General features: G+C 42.5%; 1 protein-coding gene and 4 non-coding genes across 5 annotated transcripts in view; all 5 read right to left on the reverse strand.

Moving 5' to 3' along the window:
• Window positions 1-27,247, reverse strand: part of LOC139160134 (carnitine O-acetyltransferase-like) — a 76,010-nt gene that overhangs the window by 13,342 nt on the left and 35,421 nt on the right. Inside the window, exons 4-8 of the mRNA XM_070737692.1 lie at window positions 12,907-12,960; window positions 7,500-7,665; window positions 6,503-6,677; window positions 4,231-4,409; window positions 1,816-1,916 (exon numbers count right to left, since the gene is read on the reverse strand). Of these exons, the coding sequence (XP_070593793.1) occupies window positions 1,816-1,916; window positions 4,231-4,409; window positions 6,503-6,677; window positions 7,500-7,665; window positions 12,907-12,960 (675 nt within the window). The remainder of the gene's footprint in view (window positions 1-1,815; window positions 1,917-4,230; window positions 4,410-6,502; window positions 6,678-7,499; window positions 7,666-12,906; window positions 12,961-27,247) is intronic.
• On the reverse strand, window positions 14,086-14,157 carry TRNAC-GCA (transfer RNA cysteine (anticodon GCA)). The gene has a single exon. It is a non-coding gene; the product is annotated as a tRNA-Cys (tRNA).
• Window positions 18,253-18,324, reverse strand: TRNAC-GCA (transfer RNA cysteine (anticodon GCA)). The gene has a single exon. It is a non-coding gene; the product is annotated as a tRNA-Cys (tRNA).
• Window positions 23,429-23,500, reverse strand: TRNAC-GCA (transfer RNA cysteine (anticodon GCA)). The gene has a single exon. It is a non-coding gene; the product is annotated as a tRNA-Cys (tRNA).
• TRNAC-GCA (transfer RNA cysteine (anticodon GCA)) lies at window positions 26,847-26,918 on the reverse strand. Its single transcript has one exon. It is a non-coding gene; the product is annotated as a tRNA-Cys (tRNA).

Raw genomic sequence — 27,247 nt, forward strand, 5'->3', positions numbered from 1 at the left:
TAAGATGCACCTAAATTTTGTTTTTCTTTTTTTTTTACATTAAATTTTTTATTAAATTTCTTCATTAAAAAACATATAACATACAATGAAAAAAGAGACCTCATACAATACACAGATATAATACATAAATATATATAATCAAAACAAAAACAACAACAGAAAAAAAAATAAAGGCAACAAATACTAAAGAAGAAAATAAATCTAATCACAACAAGTGTTAAGTAACAATATATTAACTTATATTTATTTCAAGCTTTGTGAGGAGAAAGAAGAAGAAAAAAACCCTGAGACAGACAGGACCTAAATTTTGAAGAGGAAAACAAAACAAAGGAAATTTCTGGCCTCTATGCACTCCATTTTCAGGCCTTTTCCAGCTTTTTTCCTGCCTGTTTTTGAGGCTTTTTGGTCCAATTTTTGAGGGGGTTTTTTTAGCCCATTTTTGATGTTGTTCCCGGGCTGGGTTTGATGCTTTTTCTGGGCTGTTTTTGAGGCTTTTTCCGGACAGATTTTGAGACTTTTTTCAACCCATTTTTGAGGGTTTTTTATAGCTTGGGGGGGGGGAGTTCAGGAAAAACAGCCTGAAAAAGCCTCAAAAACAGCTCAAAAAGCCTCAAAAACAGCCCCCCAAATGTCTGGAAAAGGCCCAAAAATGGGGCATGCAGAGGTCAAAAAATGACCAGCAGGTGGGTGGGATTTCAGCAATATTTATTTATTTATTAAATTTGTATGCCGCCCCTCTACGAAGACTCGGGGCGGCTAACAACAGTGATAAAAAACAGCATGTAACAATCCAATACTAAAACAACTAAAAAACCCTTATTATAAAACCAAACATACATACAAACATACCATGCATAAATTGTAAAGGCCTAGGGGGAAAGGTGGGTTTTAAGAAGCTTACAAAAGGCAAGGAGGGTGGGGGCAATTCTAATCTCTGGGGGGAGTTGGTTCCAGAGGGCCGGGGCCGCCACAGAGAAGGATCTTCCCCTGGGTCCCGCCAAGCGACATTGTTTAGTTGATGGGACCCAGAGAAGCCCCACTCTGTGGGACCTAACTGGTCGCTGGGATTCGTGCAGCAGTATTTGATCTATAAGACACACAGACATTTTTACCACATTTTGGGAGACAAAAAAGTGTGCCTTATAGTCTGAAAAATACGGTAAATGTGATTAATAAAACTAAAAACTATGCCGCCCCGAGTCTTCGGAGAGGGGTGGCCTACAAATCTAATAAATAATCTAATAAATAATAATAATAAAACAAACATTTACCTAATTCAAATCTCCCAAAGGTATATTTTTCAAGAGGCCGTACTGGACTTTCTCAACAGAATTTCTCAATGGACATTTACCTAATTAAAATATATTCTGTAACAACCTTCCCTGTAGCCAGGTTCATACTCTTGAACAAAGTCCTAATGTGGTTTATTCATTCTGCCATACAGTTATGAGGGGAGCTTAGAAACATAGAAGACTGACGGCAGAAAAAGACCTCATGGTCCATCTAGTCTGCCCTTATACTATTTCCTGTATTTTATCTTACAATGGATATATGTTTATCCAGGCATGTTTAAATTCAGTTACTGTGGATTTACCAACCACGTCTGCTGGAAGTTTGTTCCAAGGATCTACTACTCTTTTAGTAAAATAATATTTTCTCATGTTGCCTTGTCACTGGCTATTTAGTTCAGAGCTGCAATTCAAGGACTGTGGTCTACTGAATGTTTTTGGCAGCACCAGTTAGACATCTGCGCGGTGGAGCCAAGTCAGGCTATCTATCAGTTTCATCACAGCTCCCCCCAATAGGGAACATTACCAATAATCAAGGACATAATCGATGACCGTGGCAATCAACGGCCCCTCAGCGATGGCTTGTTCGTAAAGGACCCCACAGGTGCCATCTTCTCCGATAATGAACTGAAGGCCAGGGGAAAAAGAACAAGTGGAAAGAAGAAATAGAAATGGTTTATTAGGCAGAGAAAACATAAAAATAAAAAGCTGGTTTCAGATAGAGCAGGTCCCCAACTCCCAGGGTTAGGCCCAGAATAAAATACGGTGTATTCCTAAATACAATTTTTAAATATATTCCTAACTTGTTCCTGGCTGAGCTTTGGTGGTGCAGTGGTTAGAGTGCAGTATTGCAAGCTATTTCTGTTGATCACCGGCTGCCAGTATCTTTTTTTTGTATTGTGGTGACCACAGGGTGTTCTTAGTAAGGCTTCATAAAACTATTACCATGTTTCCCTGAAAATAAGACACAAAAGTTGTGCTATGTCTTATTTTCAGGGGGTGACTTATATTTCTCAAATAAGACAAATTCAAAGGCAGAAAAGCTATCACCCCCAAAGAAAGTGTACCGTATGGTACACTGATTATGGTACGGTACCTATCAGTATGGCACCCACACACACAAACGACGGCACTTATATGGTACAACAGTATACTCCCGCTATTGCAGCTTCCGGCCACCAGAGGATGTGCCTGTTTTTTATATATACTGTTTTTTACGAGATTATTAATTTAAATTGGAACTGGATGGGTGGGCATTGGATTTGGTATTGTGTACTGTACTGTTTTTTATTATTGTTGTGAGCCGCCCCGAGTTTGCGGAGAGGGGCGGCATATAAATCCAATAAACCTAACCTAACCTAACTACAGTCTACGCACTGTAGTGGAGACTGTAATGGCGGTGACACAGCAGCAGACTGTGTCTGCTGTACTGGATGATACAAAGCGATGGAAGGGGCCAGCAGGGGACGCCACATTATTATGGTACCGCTATGAACAGCTTTGAATGGTACCGTATGTTTTTCCACCGTACCGTATGTAAACTTGACTACGCCTTATTTTCGGGGGGTGCCTTATATTAGCAAATTCTGCAAAACCTCTGACATGCCTTACTTTCGGGGTACGTCTTATTTTCGGGGAAACAGGATAGAACTTCGTGAGATCTTAATTCTATCTCATTATTGATGCAGCCTAGGATTGCATTGGCTTTTTTGGTTGCTGCTGCACACTGTGTCAGGCCAAAGCCTGCCACATTTAAATGCTTCTTGCTGTGGGAACTTGGGAAGGGTAGCTGCATGCCATGACACTTTCTTTTTAGGTTATCAAGGTCAGCCTTTGTTCAGCATCTGGCTGGAAGCTGCAGGATATGCTGGCAGAAGATGTATGGTTCATGCGATGGACTTGTGAGAGGAAATGCAAGAAAATTAACTTTAACCTGGATGGAGAAGCTTTAGATTCGGCTTCCTCCAGTTGTCTTAATATGGCCTTGTTAATAACTTGAAACTATCAAGAAGGCCAAGCCTTGGACTTTTGATTTATTTCTTGGATGCTGTTTGGAACGCTGACACATTGCTGGCTCATACTTAAGTGATTGTCCACTAAGACCCCAAGATCCCTCACCCAGTTTTTTGTTTGTTTATTGCATTTAGGTGCCACCCCTCTCGGAGGACAGTTACTTGCACTGAGCTAAGTTTCACCTAATCTATACTTGTTCAGTTGGTTTTTTTCCCTACCTAAAGTGTAGAACCTTACTTTTATCTGTATTTTTACCTTTCTAACCTTACTTCAGAACTGGGAAAGGTGCAAAAAAGGGCAACAGGAATGATCAAGGAAATGGAGCACCTCCCTTATGAAACCAGTTTGCAACGCCTTGGTCTCTTCAGCCTTGAAAGACAGCGTGGGGTGACAGCGTGGGATAGAAAAGGTGGATAGAGAAAAATTCTTTTCTCTATCACACAATACTAGGACGAGGGGGCACTCCCTAAAGCTCATAGGTAAGAAAGCGAGGACAAAGAAAGGGAAATATTTCTTCACCCAGAGAGTCGTTGGTTTATGAAATTCTCTTCCAGAAGAGGTTGTGACAGCTGTCAGCCTGGATAGCTTCAAGGCAGGATTAGATAGATTCATGGATGCCAAGTGTATCGATGATTACTGAAACGGATGTCCATGTGCCGCCTCTATGTTGGTTGAGGCAGGCAGGATTCCCTTGAGTACCATTTGTTGGGGGTTGGGAAAGCGAGGGTTCTGCCTTCTCTTTCTGCTCAAGATCCCCATGGACAATTGGTGGGCCACTGTGTGACACAGAATGCTGGACTCGATGGGCTTTGGCCCGATTCAGCATGGCTCTTCTTATGTTTTTTTTATTTATTACTCTACAATTGAGGATTATGTGTCTTTATGCTTCCAAACCGAAGCTTAATTCAAATCCTACTTTGATTCTCACCTGCAGCGTCTTGTCAAACCAGCGATTGCCGCTGTTGGAGTAGCTCCCTCCACCGTGTAGCATCTGAGCTGCTAAACGACTTTGGGTGTGAGCATCGGACACCTTCAGGATAGGGGCATCCAGACAGACGGTGAAGAGGCTACGTTGGATCTTGAGAGCCGATTCCTGGTTCAGCCTGTCTGGATCAAGAAATACCAGATTTAATTTCCGACGTGGTTGTGTTGCAGCACAGGACAGAGCTGAAACCCTTTCTCTGGAAGGGGGGGAAAAGGAGTCAGAAAAGAGGGTGCAACCTTTAAAAAATTTAACCTGATTTCATTCCTTTTTTCATTTACATATAGTTAAAATTAAAGTAAGAATAGAATAGAATAGAATAGAATTTTTATTGGCCAAGTGTGATTGGACACACAAGGAATTTGTCTTGGTGCATATGCTCTCAGCGTACATAAAATAAAATATACATTTGTCAAGAATCATGTGGTACAACACTTAATGATTGGCATAGGGGTCAATAAGCAATGATGAAGCAATATTAATAAAAATCTTAGGATATGCGGCCGCTAGAGTCATCGTGGGGCTTCCTAGATTCGCCCACATTTCTACAACACTCCGTGGCCTGCATTGGCTGCCGATCAGTTTCCGGTCACAATTCTGGCTTCAAGTAAGGGCCTGGTTTGGATTGAAAACAAGCCACATTCTATGTTAATACTACAGTTTAATGCCAGATTTTACTGTAGATCCATTTAATCTACAATCAACAATCTGCAATTGGCAGCCATTTTTAGTTACTATCCTGTAAATTTACCTCTGCTGTTAGATTTTGTATTAATATGCTAATTATGCTGTTGCATTTTTATTATTAGTTGAATAATCAAAATACAATAGTATAAATAGCTTTCTTGCCTGGAAAAGCAATTTACTATTAATCAATGGGCTATAAATTTAGAAACAAAAAGTTTAGTGGAATATGAAGAATAAGTAATAGATGTTTGCCAGTAATATCTGGTAGAAGAGAGAGGAAAATGGTTATAGTGAGGAACTGTGGAAAGAACTTCAAACATCCACCATGGCCACACCCAACTCCAGACACACACACACACACACACACACACACAAACAGGCCCTCCGAGGTCAACACATCCCTGATGCGGCCCTCAATGAAATCGAGTTTGCCACCCCTGCCTTAATGTGTTTACCAGCAGCCATTTGTTACACCTCGATTCAAAATAGAAACATAGAAACATAGAAGATTGACGGCAGAAAAAGACCTCATGGTCCATCGAGGCTGCCCTTATACTATTTCCTGTATTTTATCTTACAATGGATATATGTTTATCCCAGGCATGTTTAAATTCAGTTACTGTGGATTTACCAACAACGTCTGCTGGAAGTTTGTTCCAAGGATCTACTACTCTTTCAGTAAAATAATATTTTCTCATGTTGCTTTTGATCTTTCCCCCAACTAACTTCAGATTGTGTCCCCTTGTTCTTGTGTTCACTTTCCTATTAAAAACACTTCCCTCCTGAACCTTATTTAACCCTTTGACATATTTAATTGTTTCGATCATGTCCCCCCTTTTCCTTCTGTCCTCCAGACTATACAGATTGAGTTCATTAAGTCTTTCCTGATACGTTTTAGGCTTAAGACCTTCCACCATTCTTGTAGCCCGTCTTTGGACCCGTTCAATTTTGTCAATATCTTTTTGTAGGTGAGGTCTCCAGAACTGAACACAGTATTCCAAATGTGGTCTCACCAGCGCTCTATATAGCGGGATCATAATCTCCCTCTTCCTACTTGTTATACCTCTAGCTATGCAGCCAAGCATCCTACTTGCTTTCCCTACCGCCTGACTGCACTGCTCACCCATTTTGAGACTGTCAGAAATCACTACCCCTAAATCCTTCTTTTCTGAACTTTTTGCTAACACAGAACTACCAATGCAATACTCAGATTGAGGATTCCTTTTCCCCAAGTGCATTATTTTACATTTGGAAACATTAAACTGCAGTTTCCATTGCTTTGACCATTTATCTAGTAAAGCTAAATCATTTACCATATTACAGACCCCTCCAGGAATATCAACCCAATGGCAAGAAAATAAAATTAGGAGCAGTTTGACAGTTGACCTTGAGAGGCAGGGCTTCCCTTCACTCAAAATTGAGCATGAACAGCCATCTAACATGGATTCTTTCATCTGGATTCCTGCGTGGAGCGGAGGCTTCATGATCAAAGGCCCATACTGTCTACCTCCCAAAACAGGGCTTCCCATACCTTTCATGAGACTGGTGAAGGCCTCTCCCCAGGTATGTCGGTGGTCACTGGTGAGGATGCCCAAGGGCTCTTTATTCATCTTCCAAGACAAGGAGCGGATTTTTAGTAGCTGCAGGTAGAGCTGATCAATGGTCAGGGGCGTCCCATCACTGTTGTATACTTCAAGCTGGAAGAACTGAGAAAGGAACAATGAATGAGTTGTTAAGTGATGTTTACAACTTTTAAAAGATCTTATGTACTAGCAAAGAAATATGGGGTCTTACATTCAGGTCCCCAAGAATTGGTCCCAACAGATCCAAGGGCCAATGGTTGGACAAACATGCAAGACCGAGAGAAAGAGAAAGAAAGAAAGGAAAGAAAGAGAGAAAGAAAGAAAGGAAGAAAAGAAGAAATGAAGGAAGAAAGAAACAAAGAAAGAAAGAAAAGAAAGAGAGAGAGAGAGAGACAGGGAGGGATTAATCCCAGAATATCTCCGGGACCACCTTCTGCCGCACAAATCCCAGCGACCGAGTTAGGTCCACAGAGTTGGCCTTCTCCAGGTCCCGTTGACTAAACAATGTCGTCTGACGGGACCCAGGGGAAGAGCCTTCTCTGTGGCGGCCCCAACCCTCTGGAACCAGCTTCCCCTGGAGATTAGGATTGCCCCCACCCTCCTTGCTTTTCGTAAACGTCTTAAAACCCACCTCTGTCGCCAGGCATGGGGGAACTGAGATATCTTCCCAGGCCTATATAATTTATATATGGTGTGTTGTGTGTATGTTTTTTTAAATTATGGGTTTTTAGTTTTTTAAATATTACATTTGTATTGTACATTGTTTTCTATTACTGCTGTGAGCCGCCCTGAGTCTGCGGAGAGGGGCGGCATACAAATTTAATAAATAATAATAATAATAATAATAATAATAATAATAATAATAAAAAATTAGATTTCTATGCCGCCCTGAGTCACTTGAGACGGGCGGCATAGAAATCTAATAAATAAATAAATAAATTTTACCTGGAAGTTGCGAACCACGGTAATATAATTTGGGGGTTTCCGTCCAGGAGGAGGCAGAAAAATAGAGTCACGTTTTCGTCCAGGGAGTCGGCAAGAGGCGAAGAGGCGGGAATAGCAGTCCATGCTGAGTGGGTGACCTTGGGAATATTCAACTAGCAGGGTCTGGCTGCGGTGGGGGTGGAAAGAGAAAGGTAACAAATCAGCTTTCTTTCAGCGTCGGACCACAAGATAGCCGCGGGCATCCCTGCATATGAATTTCTGACAATCCTTTGCTCCACTTTTCATCCAGGAGACGAAGCCAGGCTTTAGAATTAAATTTCCCCACCCCCTTAGAACTAGAAGATGGATGGAGCGGCCCGGCGTCTATATCAAGGCTGCAAAGAGTGCAGAGAAGAACAACGAAGAGAACTAGGGGACTAAAACGCACAAAGAACAGTTGCAGGAACTGGGTCTAGGCAAAGTTGGCTCTTCTATGACATGTGGACTTCAACTCCCAGAATTCCTGAGCTAGCATGATTGGCTCAGGAATTCTGGGAGTTGAAGTCCACAAGTCATAGAAGAGCCAACTTTGCCTACCCCTGGTCTAGTTTAATGAAAAGGACTAGGGGGCAACACGATAGCAGAGTTCCAACATCTAAGGGGCTACCACAAAGGAGGGAGGTCAAGCTATTTTCCACAGCACCTGAGGGTAGGATAAGAAGCAATGGATGGAAACTAATCGAGGAGAGAAGCAATGTACAACTAAGGAGGAATTTCCTAACAATCTATCAGTGGAACGACTTGCCTCTGGAAGTTGTGCGTGATCCAACACTGGAGGTTTTTAAGAAGAGACTGGACAACCACTTGTCTGAAATGGTATAGAGCAGGGATGTCAAACCCGATCGCATTGTTTGCCTCTGTGGAGCCAGGGCTGGTGTGGCCTGCATGGGTTGTATTCAGCCCACAAGCAGCCAGTTTGACAGGTCTGGTAATAGGGTTTCCTGTTTGAGCAGGGGCTTGGATTAGAAGGCCTACAAGGTCCCTTCCAACTCTTATTCTGGTTCAAATAAAATGAATGAATGAGTCCTCCCAGGGAGCTTCTGGGGCTCAGAGGAGAATAAGAAGCCAGGTCACCCCACTTCTAGTCTTAGCATCTTTATTAAGTGATGCCCTAAGCCAGTGGTTCTCAACCTGGGGGTCGGGACCCCTTTGGGGGCCCAATGGCCATTTCACGGGGGTCTCCTAAGACCATGGAAAGACAAATGTTCTATAGATGGCATATCACTCCAATAAAATCAGCTAAACTAAACAATAAATTATCACCCTATTGCTGGAAATGCCACCAAGAACAAGGTACTTACGTCCATCTATGGTGGCAATGTAAAAAATCACAGATTTACTGGAGTAAAATTGGACTCTGGATAGAGGAAATGTTAAATTTGAAAATAGACAAAACCCCGGAATGCTTCCTTTTAGGTATCCTAAGACAAAATCTACCAAAAAATCAAACACAATTAATTATCCATATAACCACTGCAGCCAGATTAACTTTCGCACAATGGTGGAAAAACGAAGATATACCCCAAGATGACTTAACAATAAAGAAAATTAAATACTGTGCAGAGATGACCAAGTTAACTATGGCAGTTAGAAACGAAACTGAGTCTTCATTTAATAATTGCTGGGATCCTTTCTACTGTTGGTTAAAAAAAAGAGAACTCGCTTAATAAATGATATGAATTGTATGTATTTGAACAGATACAAATCTGGTATAAAACTCTTCCCTTTCTCTTCAATAGTTGTGAGAGATACCAATATTTAAAAATGGAATGAACTTTTTGTTTTCAAAATCTCTTTACCATGATTTATTCAACGCTTGCTTTTACTTATCTATACTACTAAATTTTGATATAAGGAAATGGGCTGTTGAAATTAAAACTAGTTCATATTCTTAACACAGCTCCACCGCACACCCGCCCATTCTTTTTTTTCCTTTCTTTTTTCTTCTTCTTCTTTTTTTTCCTTCCTTTTTTTGTAAGTTTGTATGTTCATTGATTGTTTTGTTTTTATATCTTGGCATATCATCCAAACACACGACTATTGCTTATGTAATTTGCCATGTTTTAAATGTCAATTGTCATTTGTTTTTTATGTATTCATTGTATAAAAATTAAAAAAAAAGAAAGAAAGAAAGACAAATCTTTCATGGTGTTAGGAACTGAAGCTTCTATTCTGGCACCTTGGAACATATTTTTACAATCCGACCAATCAGGTGTCCTGCTGACCTTCCTGCCAATCAGCTTAAAGCTCTGTTGGGAGAATTGGCGCTAGACTTATGGTTGGGGGTCACCACAACATGAGGGACTGTATTAAGGAGTCGCTGCATTAGAAAGGTTGGAAACCACTGGCTTAAGCACAGCCCAAATGTGATGCCCCTCCACTGGAGCAAAACCTGGGATGCCATCAGACGGAAACAAAAGTGAGGTTGCCAACACCTGCGAACCAATGTTGAAATCTATTTTCCCCCCTTACTGGTTCCATGGGCGTGTCTTGGTGGGAGTCATGTGCCTGGATGAGCGTGGCTATATAGTCATGTGACTGGGGGAAATAAAAAGTTAACAGTTGGGCGTTAGCACGAAATAAACAGTTGGGCTTTACCATGAAAATACTGCCTTTAAGTTCGTGTGTGTGTGAGATTATTATTATTATTATTATTATTATTATTATTATTATTATTATTAATTAGATTTGTATGTCGCCCCTCTCCGTAGAATATGATAAAAACAATATAGAGTGACAAATCTAATAGTTAGAATCTAAAATAACAATAATACATTTAAAAAGTCTAACCCCCCCCCTCCAATATATGAAAACATACATACAGTCATATCATACACAAAAAACTACATAGGCAGGGGGAAATGTTTCAGTTCCCCCATGCTTGACGACAGAGGTGGGTTTTAAGAAGCTTACGAAAGGCAAGGAGGGTGGGGGCAGTTCTAATCTCTGGAGGGAGCTGATTCCAGAGGGTCGGAGCCGCCACAGAGAAGGCTCTTCCCCTGGGTCCCGCCAAACGACATTGTTTAGTTGACGGGACACGGAGGAGACCAACTCTGTGGGACCTAACTGGTCGCTGGGATTCGTGCGGCAGAAGGCGGTCTCGTAGATACCCTGGTCCGGTGCCATGAAGGGCTTTATAAGTAATGACCAACACTTTGAATTGTGACCGGAAACTGATCGGCAACCAATGCAGACTGCGGAGTGTTGGAGTAACATGGGCATATTTTGGAAAGCCCATGATTGCTCTCGCAGCTGGGACAGTTATTAGTACTCGGTTATTGATTAAAAATAAGTTTGAATGAGCTGTGTGTTTTGCTGCATTCTTAGCTGGGTCAGAACATTTGTATGGAAGGAAGGGAAACAGAAACAGATCTCGTCTGGAAGGCTTGACTGGTTCTCCACTTGCACAGGTAAGCCAGAAGGTAAGAGTTTGGGGAAGACAAGAACCCCCAACCAAATAGCCCATTTGGGAGTATAGAAGAAAAAAAGGAAAATTAGAACTTTCTGATTCTGCCAGCTGCCTCTTCCCAGTCTCCCTTGTCCCTGGGAACCACATGCACATCTGGAGCCAGGGTGCACAGTGGTTAGAGTGCAGCACTGCAGATTACTTCAGTTAACTGCTAGCTGAAGTTCAGCAGATCAAATCTCACCAACAGCTCAAGGTTGACTCAGCCTTCCATCCTTCCAAGGTGGGTAAAATGAGGACCCAGATTGTTGGGGGCAATAGGCTGATTTCGTAAAGTGCTTAGAGAAGGCTGTAAAAACACTATGAAGTGGTATATAAGTAGAATAGAATAGAATAGAATAGAATTTTATTGGCCACTCCACTCAAAATAGAATACCCTATGAGACTAGACTTTCAATCCTGGGCCTAGAAAGCCTAGAACTAAGACGCCTTAAACAAGATCTAAGTATTGCCCACAAGATCATATGCTGCAACGTCCTGCCTGTCGGCGACTACTTCAGCTTCAACCACAACAACACAAGAGCACACAAGAGATTTAAACTTAATATTAACCGCTCCAAACCTGACTGTAAAAAATATGACTTCAGTAACCGAGTTGTCGAAGCGTGGAACTCATTACCGGACTCCATAGTGTCATCCCCAAACCCCCAACAATTTACCCTTAGATTATCTATGGTTGACCTATCCAGATTCCTAAGAGGTCAGTAAGGGGTGAGTACAAGTGCACTAGAGTGCCTTCCGTCCCCTGTCCTATTGCTCACCTATATCTCCTATACCTTTCTTCTATTCCTATATCTCTTCTTCTATTCTTTCACTGATATGTTCTACTACTATAACTTCTTTTCTATTCTTTCTTAGATATATTTTACTATGAGTATCTCCTCTATAATCTTCATCATGTATTTTACTATGTGTATATAGATATATACCCACTAAAACCCTCATTGTGTATTGGACAAAACAAATAAAATAAATAAATAAATAAATAAATAAATAGAGTGACAAGGAAAATGTCTTGGTGCATATGCTCTCAGTGTACATAAAAGAAAAAGATACATTTGTCAAGAATCATGTGATACAACACTTAATGATTGTCATAGGGGTCAAATAAGCAATGAAGAAACAATATAAATAAAAGATCTTAGGATATGAGCAACAAGTTAAAGTCATACAGTCCTAAGTGGGAGGAAAAGGATGATAGGAATAATGAGAAAAACTAGTAGAAATAGAAGTGCAGATTTAGTAAAAAGTCTGATGGTGTTGAGGGAGTTATTTGTTTAGTAGAGTGATGGCGTTCGGGAAAAAACTGTTCTTGTGTCTAGTTGTCTTGGTGTGCAGTGCTCTGTAGCGACGTTTTGAGGGTAGGAGTTGAAACAGTTTGTGTCCAGGATGCGAGGGGTCAGTAAATAAATGCTATTGCTATTGCTCTCTTCTTCCCAGGCAAAAACAGCAGTGGCAATAATCACAGTGCTTTATAGCCCTCTCTAAGAGGTTTACGGAGTCAGTATATTGCCCCCCCCCCCAAAATAATCTGGGTCCTCATTTTACCCACCTCAGAAGGATGGAAGGCTGGATCAACCTTGAGATGGTCAGGATTGAACCCCGGCAGTCAGCAGAATTATCTATCTATCTATCTATCTATCTATCTATCTATCTATCTATCTATCTATCTATCTATCAATCAATCATTTATTGGATTTGTATGCTGCCCCTCTCTGTGGACTCGGGGCGGCTAACAACAGAATTAACCTGTAATACTGCCTTCTAACCACTACATCATTGCAACCCACTTTTTCTGCCAATATCTACTGGAAATTTGTCTTTCCGACTTGACCAATGGCTTTCTATTTGCATGGATACTGGCCCTGTACTGGGCCAGTAGATCCAAAGGAACCTACTCACCGGTCAATCTTTGCTTTGAAATCCAGCACCCCCGCAATGAGTTTAGCTGCAAATCTGTGAGAGGAGAAATGAAATACAAGTTAGTACCGCTTTATAATGCCTTGGGATAAGACCGTATTTGGAATCCTCTATGCAGTTTTGGTCAACACTGTAGGCCTTTGCCAATTGTTGCAATGATAGGCAGGACAAAAAGCAATGGGTGGAAACTAATTAAGGAGTTTACAAAAGGCAAGGAGGGTGGGGGCAGTTCTAATCTCTGGGGAGAGCAGGTTCCAGAGGGTCGGGGCCGCCACAGAGAAGGTCGACGGGACCTGGAGAAGGCCAACTCTGTGAGACCTAACCGGTCGCTGGGATTCGTGCGGCAGAAGGCGGTCTCGAGATATTCTGGTCCGATGCCATGAAGGGCTTTATAGGTCATAACCAACACTTTGAATTGTGACCGGAAACTGATTGGCAACCAATGCTTATTGCCATGCACGCAGAAGCCCGATTGGGCTTATTATCAGGGGAGGTCTTATTTTGGGGGAAAACAGGGTACCTGTACATCAGTTACACACGCACCCCTTTCTGGGTGTTCACAAGTCTAGAAATGGGAGGAATTTAAACCAAGAATACATGTAAGGAATTGGACCATTCTAAACAGTGCAATCTCACTTCCATTTTGTCCCACGGACTCTTTCAGAATGGAAAATGATTCAGCAATGCAGTTTTTAAAGCTCACCTAAATAAAACACAATCCTGCCAACACTTTGGAAAGTGAAATAAAGTACTCAGTTACTAATGTTTGATCATTTACCAATGGCAGTAGGAAGGTTGGGGGAAGATTTAATGTTTCTTTAATCAAATTGATTTTCAAAATCTAATTTCCCTTTTTGGTTTTGTTGAACAAATAAGTCAATTAGTATATTTCAGTCCATTCTGCTCACAATCCCATTTTTTAAATTGCTACTTAGTATTTCTCATGGAATTGATACCCCTCTTCATGAATAGATACATAGAAAGGTCATGCTTAAGCTCCATAATTACTAACCATGATATTGCTCCATGAAGAATATAGGAAAAGCTACATTTTTTTGGTTACAAGTTTGCTGTCCTAATTTTACTATGTTGCCAGGATTAAACAATTCCAAAAAGGAAACAAATCCAGTTAAAGTCCTTTTTGAAAAGAAAAAAAAAAAGAGGGGGCACCCGGACTTGAACCAGGGACCTCTTGATCTGCAGTCAAATGCTCTACCGCTGAGCTATACCCCCAGCACATCCCATGTGGCTCCAGGAAGTTTACTCATGTATACTGGTTTGGTTACATATTTGCCTACCACAAACAAAATGAGTTTTAAGCCTTCCTCTCAAAGCAAACTTCTTCACTTCCAGGTGTCAGGCCAGAAACAAATTTTTGCATTCACCTTGCATAATTTTTGGACCAGGGAATTTTTAAAAAGGTGGAAAACTGACTTTTTAAAGAAGGCATCAGACAGATTTAAGGAAAAAAGAGGCCATTCAAGTGCTCACAGACAATCTCACCAGGTCATGTATATTGCTTCTGGGGTTGCAGGTCATTCTTGACTTTACTACAGTTTGTTTATTATTATTATTATTATTATTATTATTATTATTATTATTATTATTATTATTATTATTATTATTATTTAGATTTGTATGCCACTCCTCTCCAAAGACTCGGGGCAGCTCACAGAGTAGATACAGAAATAAACATGTAGCACAAATCTAATAATTAAAAAAACAACTAAAAACCCAGTGGAAGTGATGTGCTGGTGCCTGGAGGCTGTTGGGGTCTGGATGGGTTTCAACAGACTCAAACTCAACCCGGATAAGACAGAGTGGCTGTGGGTTCTGCCTCCCAAGGACAATTCCATCTGTCCGTCCATAACCCTGGGGGGGGGAATTATTGACCCCCTCAGAGAGGGTCCGCAACTTGGGCGTCCTCCTCGATCCACAGCTCACATTAGAAAAACATCTTTCAGCTGTGGTGAGGAGGGCGTTTGGACCGGGAGTCACAGCTCACAGTCACTCATGCCCTCATCACCTCGAGGTTCGACTACTGTAATGCTCTCTACATGGGGCTACCTTTGAAAAGTGTTCGGAAACTTCAGATCGTGCAGAATGCAGCTGTGAGAGCAATCATAGGCTTCCCAAGGTATGCCCATGTTACACCAACACTCCGCAGTCTGCATTGGTTGCCAATCAATTTCCGGTCACAATTCAAACTGTTGGTTATGACCTATAAAGCCCTTCATGGCATCAGACCAGAATATCTCCGGGACCGCCTTCTGCCGCACGAATCCCAGCGACCGGTTAGGTCCCACAGAGTTGGCCTTCTCCAGGTCCCGTCGACTAAACAATGTTGTTTGGCGGGACCCAGGAGAAGAGCCTTCTCTGTGGCGGCCCCGACCCTCTGGAACCAGCTCCCCCCAGATATCAGAGTTGCCCCCACCCTCCTTGCCTTTCGCAAGCTCCTTAAAACCCACCTCTGTCGTCAGACATGGGGGAATTGAAATTTTCCCTTCCCCCTAGGCTTATAGAATTTATACATGGTATGCTTGAATGTATGATTGGTTCTTTAAATTGGGGTTTTAAAGATTATTTTTAATATTAGATTTGTTTACATTGTCTTTTTTATTGTTGTTAGCCACCCTGAGTCTTCGGAGAGGGGCGGCATACAAATCTAATAAACAAACAAACAAACAAACAAACATACAGTCCAATCACACCATACATTATATTTATTGATCAGAGGGGCAAGGTCTAATTGCCCGAGGCCTGGCGACATAGATGGGTTTTGAGGCTCTTGTGGAAGGGGAGGAGGGTGGGGGCAGTATGAATCTCTGGGGGAAGCTGATTCCAGAGCGTCGGCGCCATCACAGAGAAGGCTCTTCCCCTAGGCCCCGTCAAACAACATTGTTTGGTTGATAGGACCTGGAGAAGACCAACTCTGTGAGACCTAACCGGCCGCAGGGATTTATGTGGCAGAAGGCAGTCCCGTAACTAATCTGATCCGATGCCATGTAGGGCTTTTTAAAAGTATTTTTTATTAAATTGTTTTAAAAAGCATAATCAAAAAAGTATATGCATTGGCATATTTGCAATACACAAAGGGAAAAAAAACATACACATCTAAACAAACAAAAAACACCATGGACAATTACAAAATTACATTCTGGTCCAATGCCATGTAGGGCTTTATAGATCATCACCACACTTTGAATTGTGTCCGGAAACCAATCGGCAACCAGTGCAGTCCGCGGAGTGTTGGAGAGACATGGGAATATCTGGGTAGACCCATGACCTCTTGCGCGGTTGCATTCTGCACGATTTGAAGTTTCCGAACACTCTTCAAAGGTAGCCCCATATAGACAGCATTGCAGTAGTCGAACCTTGAGGTGATAAGGGCATGAGTGACTGTGAGCAAGGACTCCCTGTCCAAATTTAGTTTAGTTTTTTCAAAGTTACAACGGCGCTGAAAAACCTACGAGACATGACCATAACGTTTCAGTTACGACCTTTGTAGAGTTCCCGTCATCATGTGATCAAAATTCAATCGCTTGTCAATCATTTCATACTTAAGATGGCTGCCTTATCCCGGAGTCATGTGATCCACTTTTGTGACCTCATGAGCAATGTTCCCTCTAATTTTTTTTCGGTGTGGGCGAAAAAGTATAGTGTCTGAGCGACAGTCCCTTTGGGACTGGGCGGCATAGAAGTATGTATGTATGTATGTATGCATGTATGTATGTATGTATGTAAGTATGTATAGATAGATAGATAAATAAATAAATATTCCCTTTTTTATTAAAAGAAATTAATAATAAAACAAAACCAAAATCTATTACTATTATTACTATCTTCTCCTCTTTTTCCATCCCTGTCTCCTCCCCCCTTGTGTGTGTGTGTGAACTCTTGAACCATTTCCAATAACAGGTGAGCTATTGGAAATGGTTCAAGAGTTCTCACACACATACACACACACACACACACACACACACACACAAACGGCTGGGGTTTTTTTTCTCTGTTATTATTTGGGTGCTTTTTACCATATGCTTTAAATCAGGAGTCATTTCTTTCTCTTTCTCTCTCCCCCTCTTGCTCTCTCTCTCTCTCTCTCTCTCTCGTTTTCTTTCTCTATTTCTATTGCTTTCTCTCTCTCTCTCTCTCACTCTTTCTATCTCTCTTGCTTTCTTTCTCTTCTCTCTCTTGCTATCTCTCCCCCCCCTTTCCCTCTCTCTCTCTTTCTCACTTACTTTCTCTCTCCCTCTCTCTCTGTCAGCGAGGGGGCTGCGAGAGCGCTTTCTCCGAGCGCTTCGGGAACGCCTGCCCTGCCTCTACTGCATCCCCCTTGCTGAAAGTCCAGGACGAAAGCGCTCCCAGCGAAGGGGCTGCGAGAGGGGCGGGGTGGGCATTCCCCAAGCGCCTGGAGAAAGCCCTCTCTCGCAGCCCCCTGGCTGGGAGCACTTTCGTCCCAAGGAGAACCGCAGCCTCCACCGCCGTGAGAGAAGTCACGCCCCAAGGCAGGAGGCGGCAGAGGAGCAGAGGGTGCGGATCGGGCGGGCGGGGGGCAGGGCCGAGAGACCAGGAGTGCTAGGGGGCCGGAGGCACGGTGGGGAGGCAGGGGCGGCTGCGGCTCCCTTTCCTCCTACAGCCGGCACCTCCCCGTCTCCGCACCCCCCCCCCCGGGCTGGCAGGGGGGTGGGGAGCGCACGCCCGTGGAAAAGGGTGTGCGGGGGGGGGGTATTTTGGGGCGTGCGCGCACGCAGCTTACAGAGAACGCTGCTCATGAGCAAAGTACATGGGTAAGCCTTATTGATTGATTGATTGATTGATTGATTGGACTTTTATGCCGCCCCTCTCCGAGGTCTCTGGGTGGCTTACAATATACTGTATAATGGAACAATATACTGTATAACGTCCTATTCACTTATCAATTGATTTTCTAACTTAGCAACTGCAGTGATTCACTTAATAACTGTGGCAAAAAAGTCATTAAATGGGGCAAAATTCAGTTAATGGATGTTTCACTTAACAAAGTTAATGACATGATTCACTTAACCACCGCAGCGATTTGCTTAACATTCATGGCAAAAAAAAAAAAGTCATGAAATCCGATGCAATTCACTTAACAATTCATGTGCTTAGAAGTGAACACCTTGGTTCCAATTCTAGCCCTAAATCAAGATTACCTGCAATTTAAACAACTTATTCAAACTCATTCTCATATACTATTATTCCTTTAAGCTTCCAGTAGAAGTTATTTCTTTCTACCTGACATTCACTGGGTTTCTTCAGGGATTTTAAAATATAAATTGTTGGGAAAAAAAATAAAACAAAAAGAGGGGGCACCCGGACTTGAACCAGGGACCTCTTGATCTGCAGTCAAATGCTCTACCACTGAGCTATACCCCCAGCACACAGGTAAGTCTCCTTAATATCTAGTTTTGGATACTGGTTTTACTGCCTAGTTTCCTCCCATAAATTAATGACAAGGCAGGAAGAAGGTGTGTTACATTTTTGGTAGCCTAAAATTGGGAGTCTGGTAGCCATTTCAAGCCTAGCAAATTTTATTACGAGGCAATAAATGATTACGATTATGATTTATTAGACTTGTATGCCACCCCTCTCCGGAGACTCGGGGTGGCTCACAACAGTGATAAAAACAGTACATGATGACAAATCCAATACTGTAATTAAAATCTAAAAATAATGATAATACATTTAAAAGTCTAAAAACAAGGAACCCCAATATATAAAAACATACATACAATCCTATCATACACAAATACTACATAGGCAGGGGGAGATGTCTCAATTCCCCCACACTTGACGACAGAGGTGGGTTTTGAGGAGTTTACGAAAGGCAGGGAGGGTGGGGGCAGTCCTAATCTCTGGAGGGAGCTGATTCCAGAGGGTCGGAGCCACCACAGAGAAGGCTCTTCCCCTGGGTCCCCCCAGACGGCATTGTTTAGTCGACGGGACCCGGAGAAGGCCAACTCTGTGGGACCTAACCGGACGCTGGGATTCATACAGCAGAAGGCGGTCTCACAGGTATCCTGGTCCGGTGCCATGAAGGGCTTTATAGGTGATGACCAACACTTTGAATGGTGACTGGAAACTGATCGGCAACCAATGCAGACTGCAGAGTGTTGGAGTAATATGGGCATATTTGGGAAAGACCATAATTGCTCTCGCCGCTGCATTCTGCACAATCTGAAGTTTCCGAATACTCTTCAGAGGTAGCCCCATGTAGAGAGCGTTACAATAGTCGAACCTCGAGGTGATGAGGGCATGAGTGACTGTGAGCAGTGACTCCCGGTCCAAATAGGGACGCAACTGGTGCACCAGGCGAACCTGGGCAAACGCCCCCCTTGCCACAGCTGAAAGATGTTTCTCTAATGTGAGCTGTGGATCGAGGATGCCCAGGTTGCGGACCCTCTCTGATATTTGTAAACTGAAGGATCACTTCACCAAATGTGTTTTAAACCTCTAGATCCATGATGGAGAACCTATGGTACATGTGACAGTTGGCACACGAACCCATATCAGAGGGCACATGAGGCATTGCCCTATGTCAGCTCCAGCGCAACACAAGCCACTAAGGAAGGCCATTTTGCTCAGGCAAGAAATGCTATACCACTTCAGACAAATGGTTATCCAATATCTTCTTTAAAATGTCCAGGGTTGGAGCATTCACAACTTCTGGAGGCAGGCTGTTCCACTGGTTAATGGTTCTACCTGTCAGGAAATTTCCCTCTTAGTTCTAAGTTGCTTCTCTCCTTGATTAGTTTCCACCCATTGTTTCTTATTCTACCTTCAGGTATTTTGGAGAATAGTTTGATTATCTCTTCTTTGTAGGATAACTAGTGTACCCCCCCCCTCTGACCATTGAAAGTTATGTGTGGTTATGATTGTGTAGTATCGATTGTTTTTTAAGGTAATGGGTTTTAGTTAGTTGTTAATTATTAGATTTGTATCTGTATTGTTCCATTGTTATTGTGAGCCACCCCGAGTCTTTGGAGAGAGGCGGCATAAAAGTCTAATAAATTATTATTATTATTATTATTATTATTATTATTATTATTATTATTATTATATTAATAAATTATTATTATTATTAATTATTAGTAGCCTCTCCAATACTGGAACACTGGTATTATAGTTGCGGCCCTATCTGGATCGGGAGTCACTGCTCACAGTCACTCATGCCCTCATCACCTCGAGGCTTAACTACTGTAATGTTCTCTACATGGGGCTACCTTTAAAAAGTGTTCGGAAAGTTCAGATCGTGCAGAATGCAGCTGCGAGAGCAATCATGGGCTTCCCTAAATATGCCCATGTCACACCAACATTCCGCAGTCTGCATTGGTTGCCGATCAGTTTCCGGTCATAATTCAAAGTGTTGGTTATGACCTATAAAGCCCTTCATGGCACCGGACCAGATTATCTCAGGGACCACCTTCTGCCGCACGAATCCCAGCGACCGATTAGGTCCCACAGAGTGGGTCTTCTCCGGGTCCCGTCAACTAAACAATGTCGTTTGGCAGGACCCAGGGGAAGAGCCTTCTCTGTGGTGGCCCTGACCCTCTGGAACCAACTCCCCCCAGAGATTAGAATAGCCCCCACCCTCCTTGCCTTTCATAAGCTCCTTAAAACCCACCTCTGCCGTCAGGTATGGGGGAACTGAGATATTCTTTCCCCCTAAGGTTCTACAATTTATGCACGGTATGTTTGTATGTATGATTGGTTTTATAATAAGGGTTTTTAGTTGTTTTAGTATTGGATTGTCACATGCTGTTTTTATCACTGTTGTTAGCCGCCCCAAGTCCACGGATAGGGGCGGCATACAAATCCAATAAATAAATAAATGAATGAATGAATGAATGAATGAATAAATAAATAAATGTCATCCCTAGTCCTCATTTTCATTAAACTAGACATACCCAAATAGGGCAGCCGTTCTTCGTATGTTTTAGCCTCCAGTCCCCCAATCTTTTTCATTGCTCTTCATTGCACTCTTTCCAGAGCATGGGAGTCAAACTCGATTTCATTGAAGGCTGAATCAGGATTGTGTTTGTCTGAGGTGGGTATGGGCGTGGCTGGGGTGGGTGTGGCCAGCTCAACGTTACTTGTGTCAGGGGGCACCTGTGTTGGCCCAAGTGATCTGCCAGCGAAAATGGGCTCCTGAGCTGCATTTCCAGCTTTGACGGCCTCTTGCAACCCTCTGCCAGTGAAAATGGATCTCTGGTTTCACTGCCAGAGGTATCATGGGTTGGTCCTTCGCTGTTTCCAGGACAGCCCCATGGACCTTGAGATTGACATCCCTGTTCTTGAGTCTCAACATCTTTTTTACATCGTTGCAACCAAAACTGCATGTGGGATTCCCAGGTATGGCCTTACTAAAGCATTACAAACGGTATTAACACTTAACGTAATCTTGATTCTATCCATCTATTAAGGAAGCCTAGAACCTGTTGTGAATGGTCCTCGACCAACTCCGGTAAGGATAGATCCAGGCACATCTTGGTACCCTGGGCCAGTGGTTTTGCGAGCTGAGGCAGAGAGTGAGAGTGAGGGAGAGATAGACCTGGATGAACCTGAAAGACCACCAGAGGTGGAAGATATGCCAATGCCGTCTGGCGGGACCCAGGGAAGAGCCTTCTCTGTGGCGGCCCCGGCCCTCTGGAATCAACTCCCCCTGGAGATTCGAACTGCCCCTACTCTCCTCGCCTTCCGCAAAATGTTAAGACCCATCTCTGCCGCCAGGTGTGGGGGGATTAACCTCCCCCCCTTTTTCTCTGACCTCTATATTGATCAGCTGGACTGAATGTGTATGACTGTGTAGTTAATGGGTTTTTAATACATGTATTTTAATTTAGTTTAAATTTTAACGTTAGATTTGTATTGTATTGTATTACTGTCTTGTTGTGAGCCGCCCCGAGTCTTCAGAGAGGGGCGGCATACAAATCTAATAAATTCAATTCAATTCAATGACAGTAGAGACTGACTTAGAGGAGGAGGAGGAAGATCATGAGCCTTTGCTAAATGCCCGCTTTAGAAGACTAAGAAAAAGACAAGAATACTTGTATGGGAAAAGGAAATAGTCTGTAGTTTGTAACTCTAGGGAATTGTTTACCATTCCCCATAAGTATTTATGGGTGGCTGTGGGAAATTCAGGGTGGAGTTTCCCACATTTTGTAATGGAGTCAGTTGATGTTTGGGGTTTCCAGCCATGTTATGCTAGCCAACTGTTATTCCTCAGCTAAAATCCTCGGAGTAGAATTGCCCTGTCTGTGGTGAATCTGGAAAGCTACAAATGTAAGACAGTGAGACTCTTTATCTCATTCAGAAATGCACAAATTAGCTTCAATCTTCAGCAGTAGCCTAGCTACGGAACTGTTATCTTTTAACTCCTCTCAGTGAGAAGCTGCCAAGATGAAGTCACATGCATGACTATGGCTTGCGTAAATGATGCTTTCTATATAAAAAGATTGATTTCAAATATCAGCGTGTGGATTCCTCCTTTGTTTTCAACCTGCGTTGGCCCGGAATAGAACAAAATAGAACAGAACCATGTTGGCTTTTTTGGCAACATTGCTGGCTCATAGGACTAGGACTCCCAAGATCCCTCTCCCAGTTACTACTATTAAGCAAGGGACCACTTAATCTGTATTTGGCCATTTGGTTTTTCTGGTGCGATACACATGCCAGTTAAAATACATTTCCCCACCCCACGCCAACCTACTTTAAACGAACTGCTGTCTTTTAAAATGAAGGAGGCCATTCTTATTCATCTGCTTGGATGAGAAAAATATTTATTAAGTTCTTCTAGATTTCATCATCTACCAACCCTCAGACCCACCCAAAGATTTAAATTACACAGATATTCCTTCTTCCCCAAAAAGGAGAATACAGTGTTCCCTCGATTTTCGCGGGGGATGCATTCCGAGACCGCCCGCAAAAGTTGAATTTCCGCGAAGTAGAGATGCGGAAGTAAATACACTATTTTTGGCTATGAACAGTATCCCAAGCCTTCCCTTAACACTTTAAACCCCTAAATTGCAATTTCCCATTACCTTAGCAACCATTTAGATTATTACTCACCATGTTTCTTTAGTAAAGTTTATTAAAAAAAATATTTATTAAAGGTGGACAAAAGTTTGGTGGTGACATATGACGTCATCAGGCAGGAAAAACCGTGGTATGGGGGGGGGGGAAACCGCAAAGTATTTTTTAATTAATATTTTTGAAAAACCGTGGTATAGACTTTTCGCGAAGTTCGAACCCGCGAAAATCGAGGGAACAATGTATAGCTGAAAATGATTGCCAAGCAACTACTCTCTATTCCCCAAAAAGAGGAGTATGGGATTAAAAACCTTATCTTCAGATATGGAATCTGCTCAATATCTATTTTCCACTTATTCTATCAAAATATCTACTTTGAGAATACTGCAAATATCTCCCTCTCCTCCAAATAATAAAATTTGTTGTCGCTTTTGCCCCTAAAATTAAAAGGAGGGGGCACCCGGACTTGAACCAGGGACCTCTTGATCTGCAGTCAAATGCTCTACCACTGAGCTATACCCCCAACACATAAATAAGTCTCACCCAAGGCCTAGTTGTGGGTGTTGGTTTGACTGGATATTTCTGTTCCTTGCACCTATGAGTAAGTGTATTACACCTATAATTCAACAACTTTCCTGGAGCAAAATGTTTATTATTTTGGGACACCATTGGGAGTGGAGCCTGCACAGCAACTACGTACACATCATACTTTCCAACCTAGAAAAATCTCCTTTCTAGGGATGCCCTCTTTATGGAAAACCTGGGATAGACAGCATTTCCCCCCTCATCAATGCCTTCTTTGGACATAAACAGAAAACTCTCCAAAGGATGCTGAATAGTGATGGGCGAACCAAACCCACACAATTCGGGTCCATACCGGTGTTGGTATGCCGAACAGGAACCCAAAATTTTTTCAAACTTTGCGCAAAGTTCGGGGTTGTGTTTGGAGTTTGACGTCACCGGCAGGTTGCTAAGGACGCCAAAGTGATCACTTCCTGGATTCCATGGAATCCAGGAAGTGATCACCTTGGCGTCCTTAGCAACCTGCCGGTGACATCAAAGCTCCGCCCCCGGAATCTCTTTGTGGGAGGGATTCCCCATTCGGGTTCGAGTTCAGGTTCGGTTCGGGTTCAGCCGAATTTTGCGTAAAGTTCGTCCGAACTTGCCGAACCCGAACACCGTTGGGTTCGCCCATCACTAATGCTGAACTACACCTGCAACAAGATCCTGAATAGCCAGCACCATCAATCTAAGGTTTTCCTCGGGGCCTGGAAAATGGCATTTACCACCCTGGTCTTAACGAAAAAGGATAATGCTTTGAAGATGCTACAAGAGGGGTTGGAGATCTTGCCCTGATTAAGAAGGACTTCGGGTTGCTTCTAGTTTAGCATCAGTTTTCATTCTCCTTGGGAGATCAGGCTGAATTCTGGCAAGATAACCAATTAAAACATAAGACTTCCCACCCCAATCCAATTTGGCATAAACGATAGCAATAGCATTTAGACGTATATACCACTTCACAGTGCTTTACATTGGTTTACAGAGTCAGCATATCGCTCCCAACAATCTGAGTCCTCATTTTGCCCACCTCGGAAGAAGGATGAAGGCTGAGTCAACCTTGAGCCTGGTGGGATTTGAACTGGTCGACTACAGCCAGATGTCAGAAGAAGCAGCTTGTAGTACTTCACTCTAACCACTGCGCCACCAAAGCTCATATAAATTACAGTAGTACCTCTACTTAAGAACATCTCTACTTAAGAACCTTTCTAGATAAGAACCGGGTGTTCAAGATATTTTTGCCTCTTCTTAAGAACCATTTTCTACTTAAGAACCTGAGCCCGGAAAAATTTCTCAGTAAATTTGAGAGCGGCACGAGGACCCAGCCAGTTTCCTGCCATTCCCCCTGGGTTTCTCTCTGTGGCGCAGTGTATGGGAGGCAGCCTCACACTGGGTGTATGGGAAGCGCGTGGTCCTCCTCGCTGCCTCAGAGCCCCTCCTTTTTTTTTAAGCCTTAAAGTTTTGGATTTTTTTGATTCCCCTCACCTCACCTTCTTCCTTTGGCAGCTACTATCTTCCTCCTCCTCTTCTTCCTCCTCCCCCCACCCAAATTATCAGCTTTTATTGATTCCTATGGGAAAAATTGCTTCTACTTACAAACTTTTCTACTTAAGAACCTGGTTACGGAACGAATTAAGTTCTTAAGTAGAGGTACGACTGTACTTTATTTTGAAAAGAAATAGACCGTTTCTTTTTCTCACACATGGAAGGGAAAATATATTTCAAAGCACATTAGGTATTGTTTAAGCTCTTCAAAATGTGACCAACGTCCACACTTTAGATCCAAATAGTTTAAATTAGAAAAACATATTCCATATTCCTCAAAACAGGTGAGAGTGGCATCTCTTGGTTGGCACACAATTGACAACCACTCCTAAAATGCAGGAATATAGACTTAAAACCTTAAGTTTTGGATATGGGATTTGTCTCCGTATTTATTTGCCATTATTCTAGTATTTTTCGGACGATAGTATTTTTCGGACGAAAAGAAGGATTTAGGGGTAGTGACTTCTCAAAATGGGTGAGCAGTGTGGTCGGGCGGTAGGAAAAGCAAGTAGGATGCTTGGCTGCATAGCTAGAGGTATAACAAGCAGGAAGAGGGAGATTGTGATCCCCTTATATAGAGCGCTGGTGAGACCAAATTTGGAATACTGTGTTCAGTTCTGGAGACCTCACTTACAAAAAGATATTGACAAAATTGAACGGATCCAAAGACGGTCTACAAGAATATCAGGAAAGACTTAATGAACTCAACCTGTATAGTCTGGAGGACAGAAGGAAACGGGGGGACATGATCGAAACATTTAAATATGTTAAAGGGTTAAATAAGGTTCAGGAGGGAAGTGTTTTAATAGGAAAGTGAACACAAGAACAAGGGGACACAATCTGAAGTTAGTTGGGGGAATGATCAAAGGCAACATGAGAAAATATTATTTTACTGAAAGAGTAGTAGATCCTTGGAACAAACTTCCAGCAGACGTGGTTGGTAAATCCACAGTAACTGAATTTAAACATGCCTGGGATAAACATATATCCATTGTAAGATTAAATACAGGAATTAGTACAAGGGCAGACTGGATGGACCATGAGGTCTTTTTCTACTGTCAGTCTTCTATGTTTCTATGTTTCTATGACACACTGGAGTATAAGATGCACCTTAGTTTTGGGGGAGGAAAATAAGAAAAAAACTGACTGGTGGGTAGATGGCCTCCCTAACACACCCAATCAGCTGTTCCCAGAGGTGAACTTTAGCAACAGGTTCGTTGATTGTGAGTTCTGTGCTTTGCTTTTTCAGCCTGCGAAACCTTCTTTTCATAGGCTTTTTCAAGCCTGTGAAACCTCTGCTTAAAGAGGCCTTTTTTCAGGCTGTGAAACCTCAATTTCAGAGGCTTTTTTTCAGCCTGTGTAACCTGTTTCAAAGGCATTTTTTCAACCTCTGAAGCCTCCGTTGTAGCCCCACCCAGCCTCTCAAATGAAGATTTCAGAGGCTGAAATAAAAACCTCTGAAACAGAGTTTTCACAGGTGTTTTTCACCTGTGAGGCTGGACGAGGCTACATTTGGTGTATAAGACACACCCAAATTTTCACACTCTTTTATGTGTAGGGAGGTGCATCGTATACTCTGAAAAATATGGTACGTACTTTAGAAATAAAAATCTAATCCAGTTTTTCATAAAGGACTTGAAATTATTCTCCTAATAATTACTATTACTCCCTCAAGCTTTCAGTAGAAGTTATTTCTTCCTACATGACATCCACTGTGTCTCCAGCGATTTCAAAATATAAACTGTTTGGAAAAATAAAACAAAAAGAGGGGGCACCCGGACTTGAACCAGGGACCTCTTGATCTGCAGTCAAATGCTCTACCGCTGAGCTATACCCCCAACACTTAGGTAAGTCTTACCTAAGCTCTGTTTTGTATACTGGTTTTACTGGAAATTTTTGTTCCCTAAATTTATGAGTAATTATATTCAAATGTTACACCTGCAATTCTGTAACAGGCTTCCTGGAGTAGAAACAATGCTCTCTATAGTTCAGTCAGAATGGCAACCAAAATTTTCTCCATCGGACCTTCGAGTCAGCCTGAAAAAAAAGAATGCTAAAATTCGATGGAAGCTCTCAAATAGTGGGGTGGCCCCACTCGGGGCGGGGCATGAAGCGATACCAGGGAGGGCGCATGCGACCCCTGGGAAATGTGTGTTTCCTCTCATAG

Source organism: Erythrolamprus reginae, chromosome 2, assembly GCF_031021105.1.
Source record: "Erythrolamprus reginae isolate rEryReg1 chromosome 2, rEryReg1.hap1, whole genome shotgun sequence".
Taxonomy (NCBI): domain Eukaryota; kingdom Metazoa; phylum Chordata; class Lepidosauria; order Squamata; family Dipsadidae; genus Erythrolamprus; species Erythrolamprus reginae.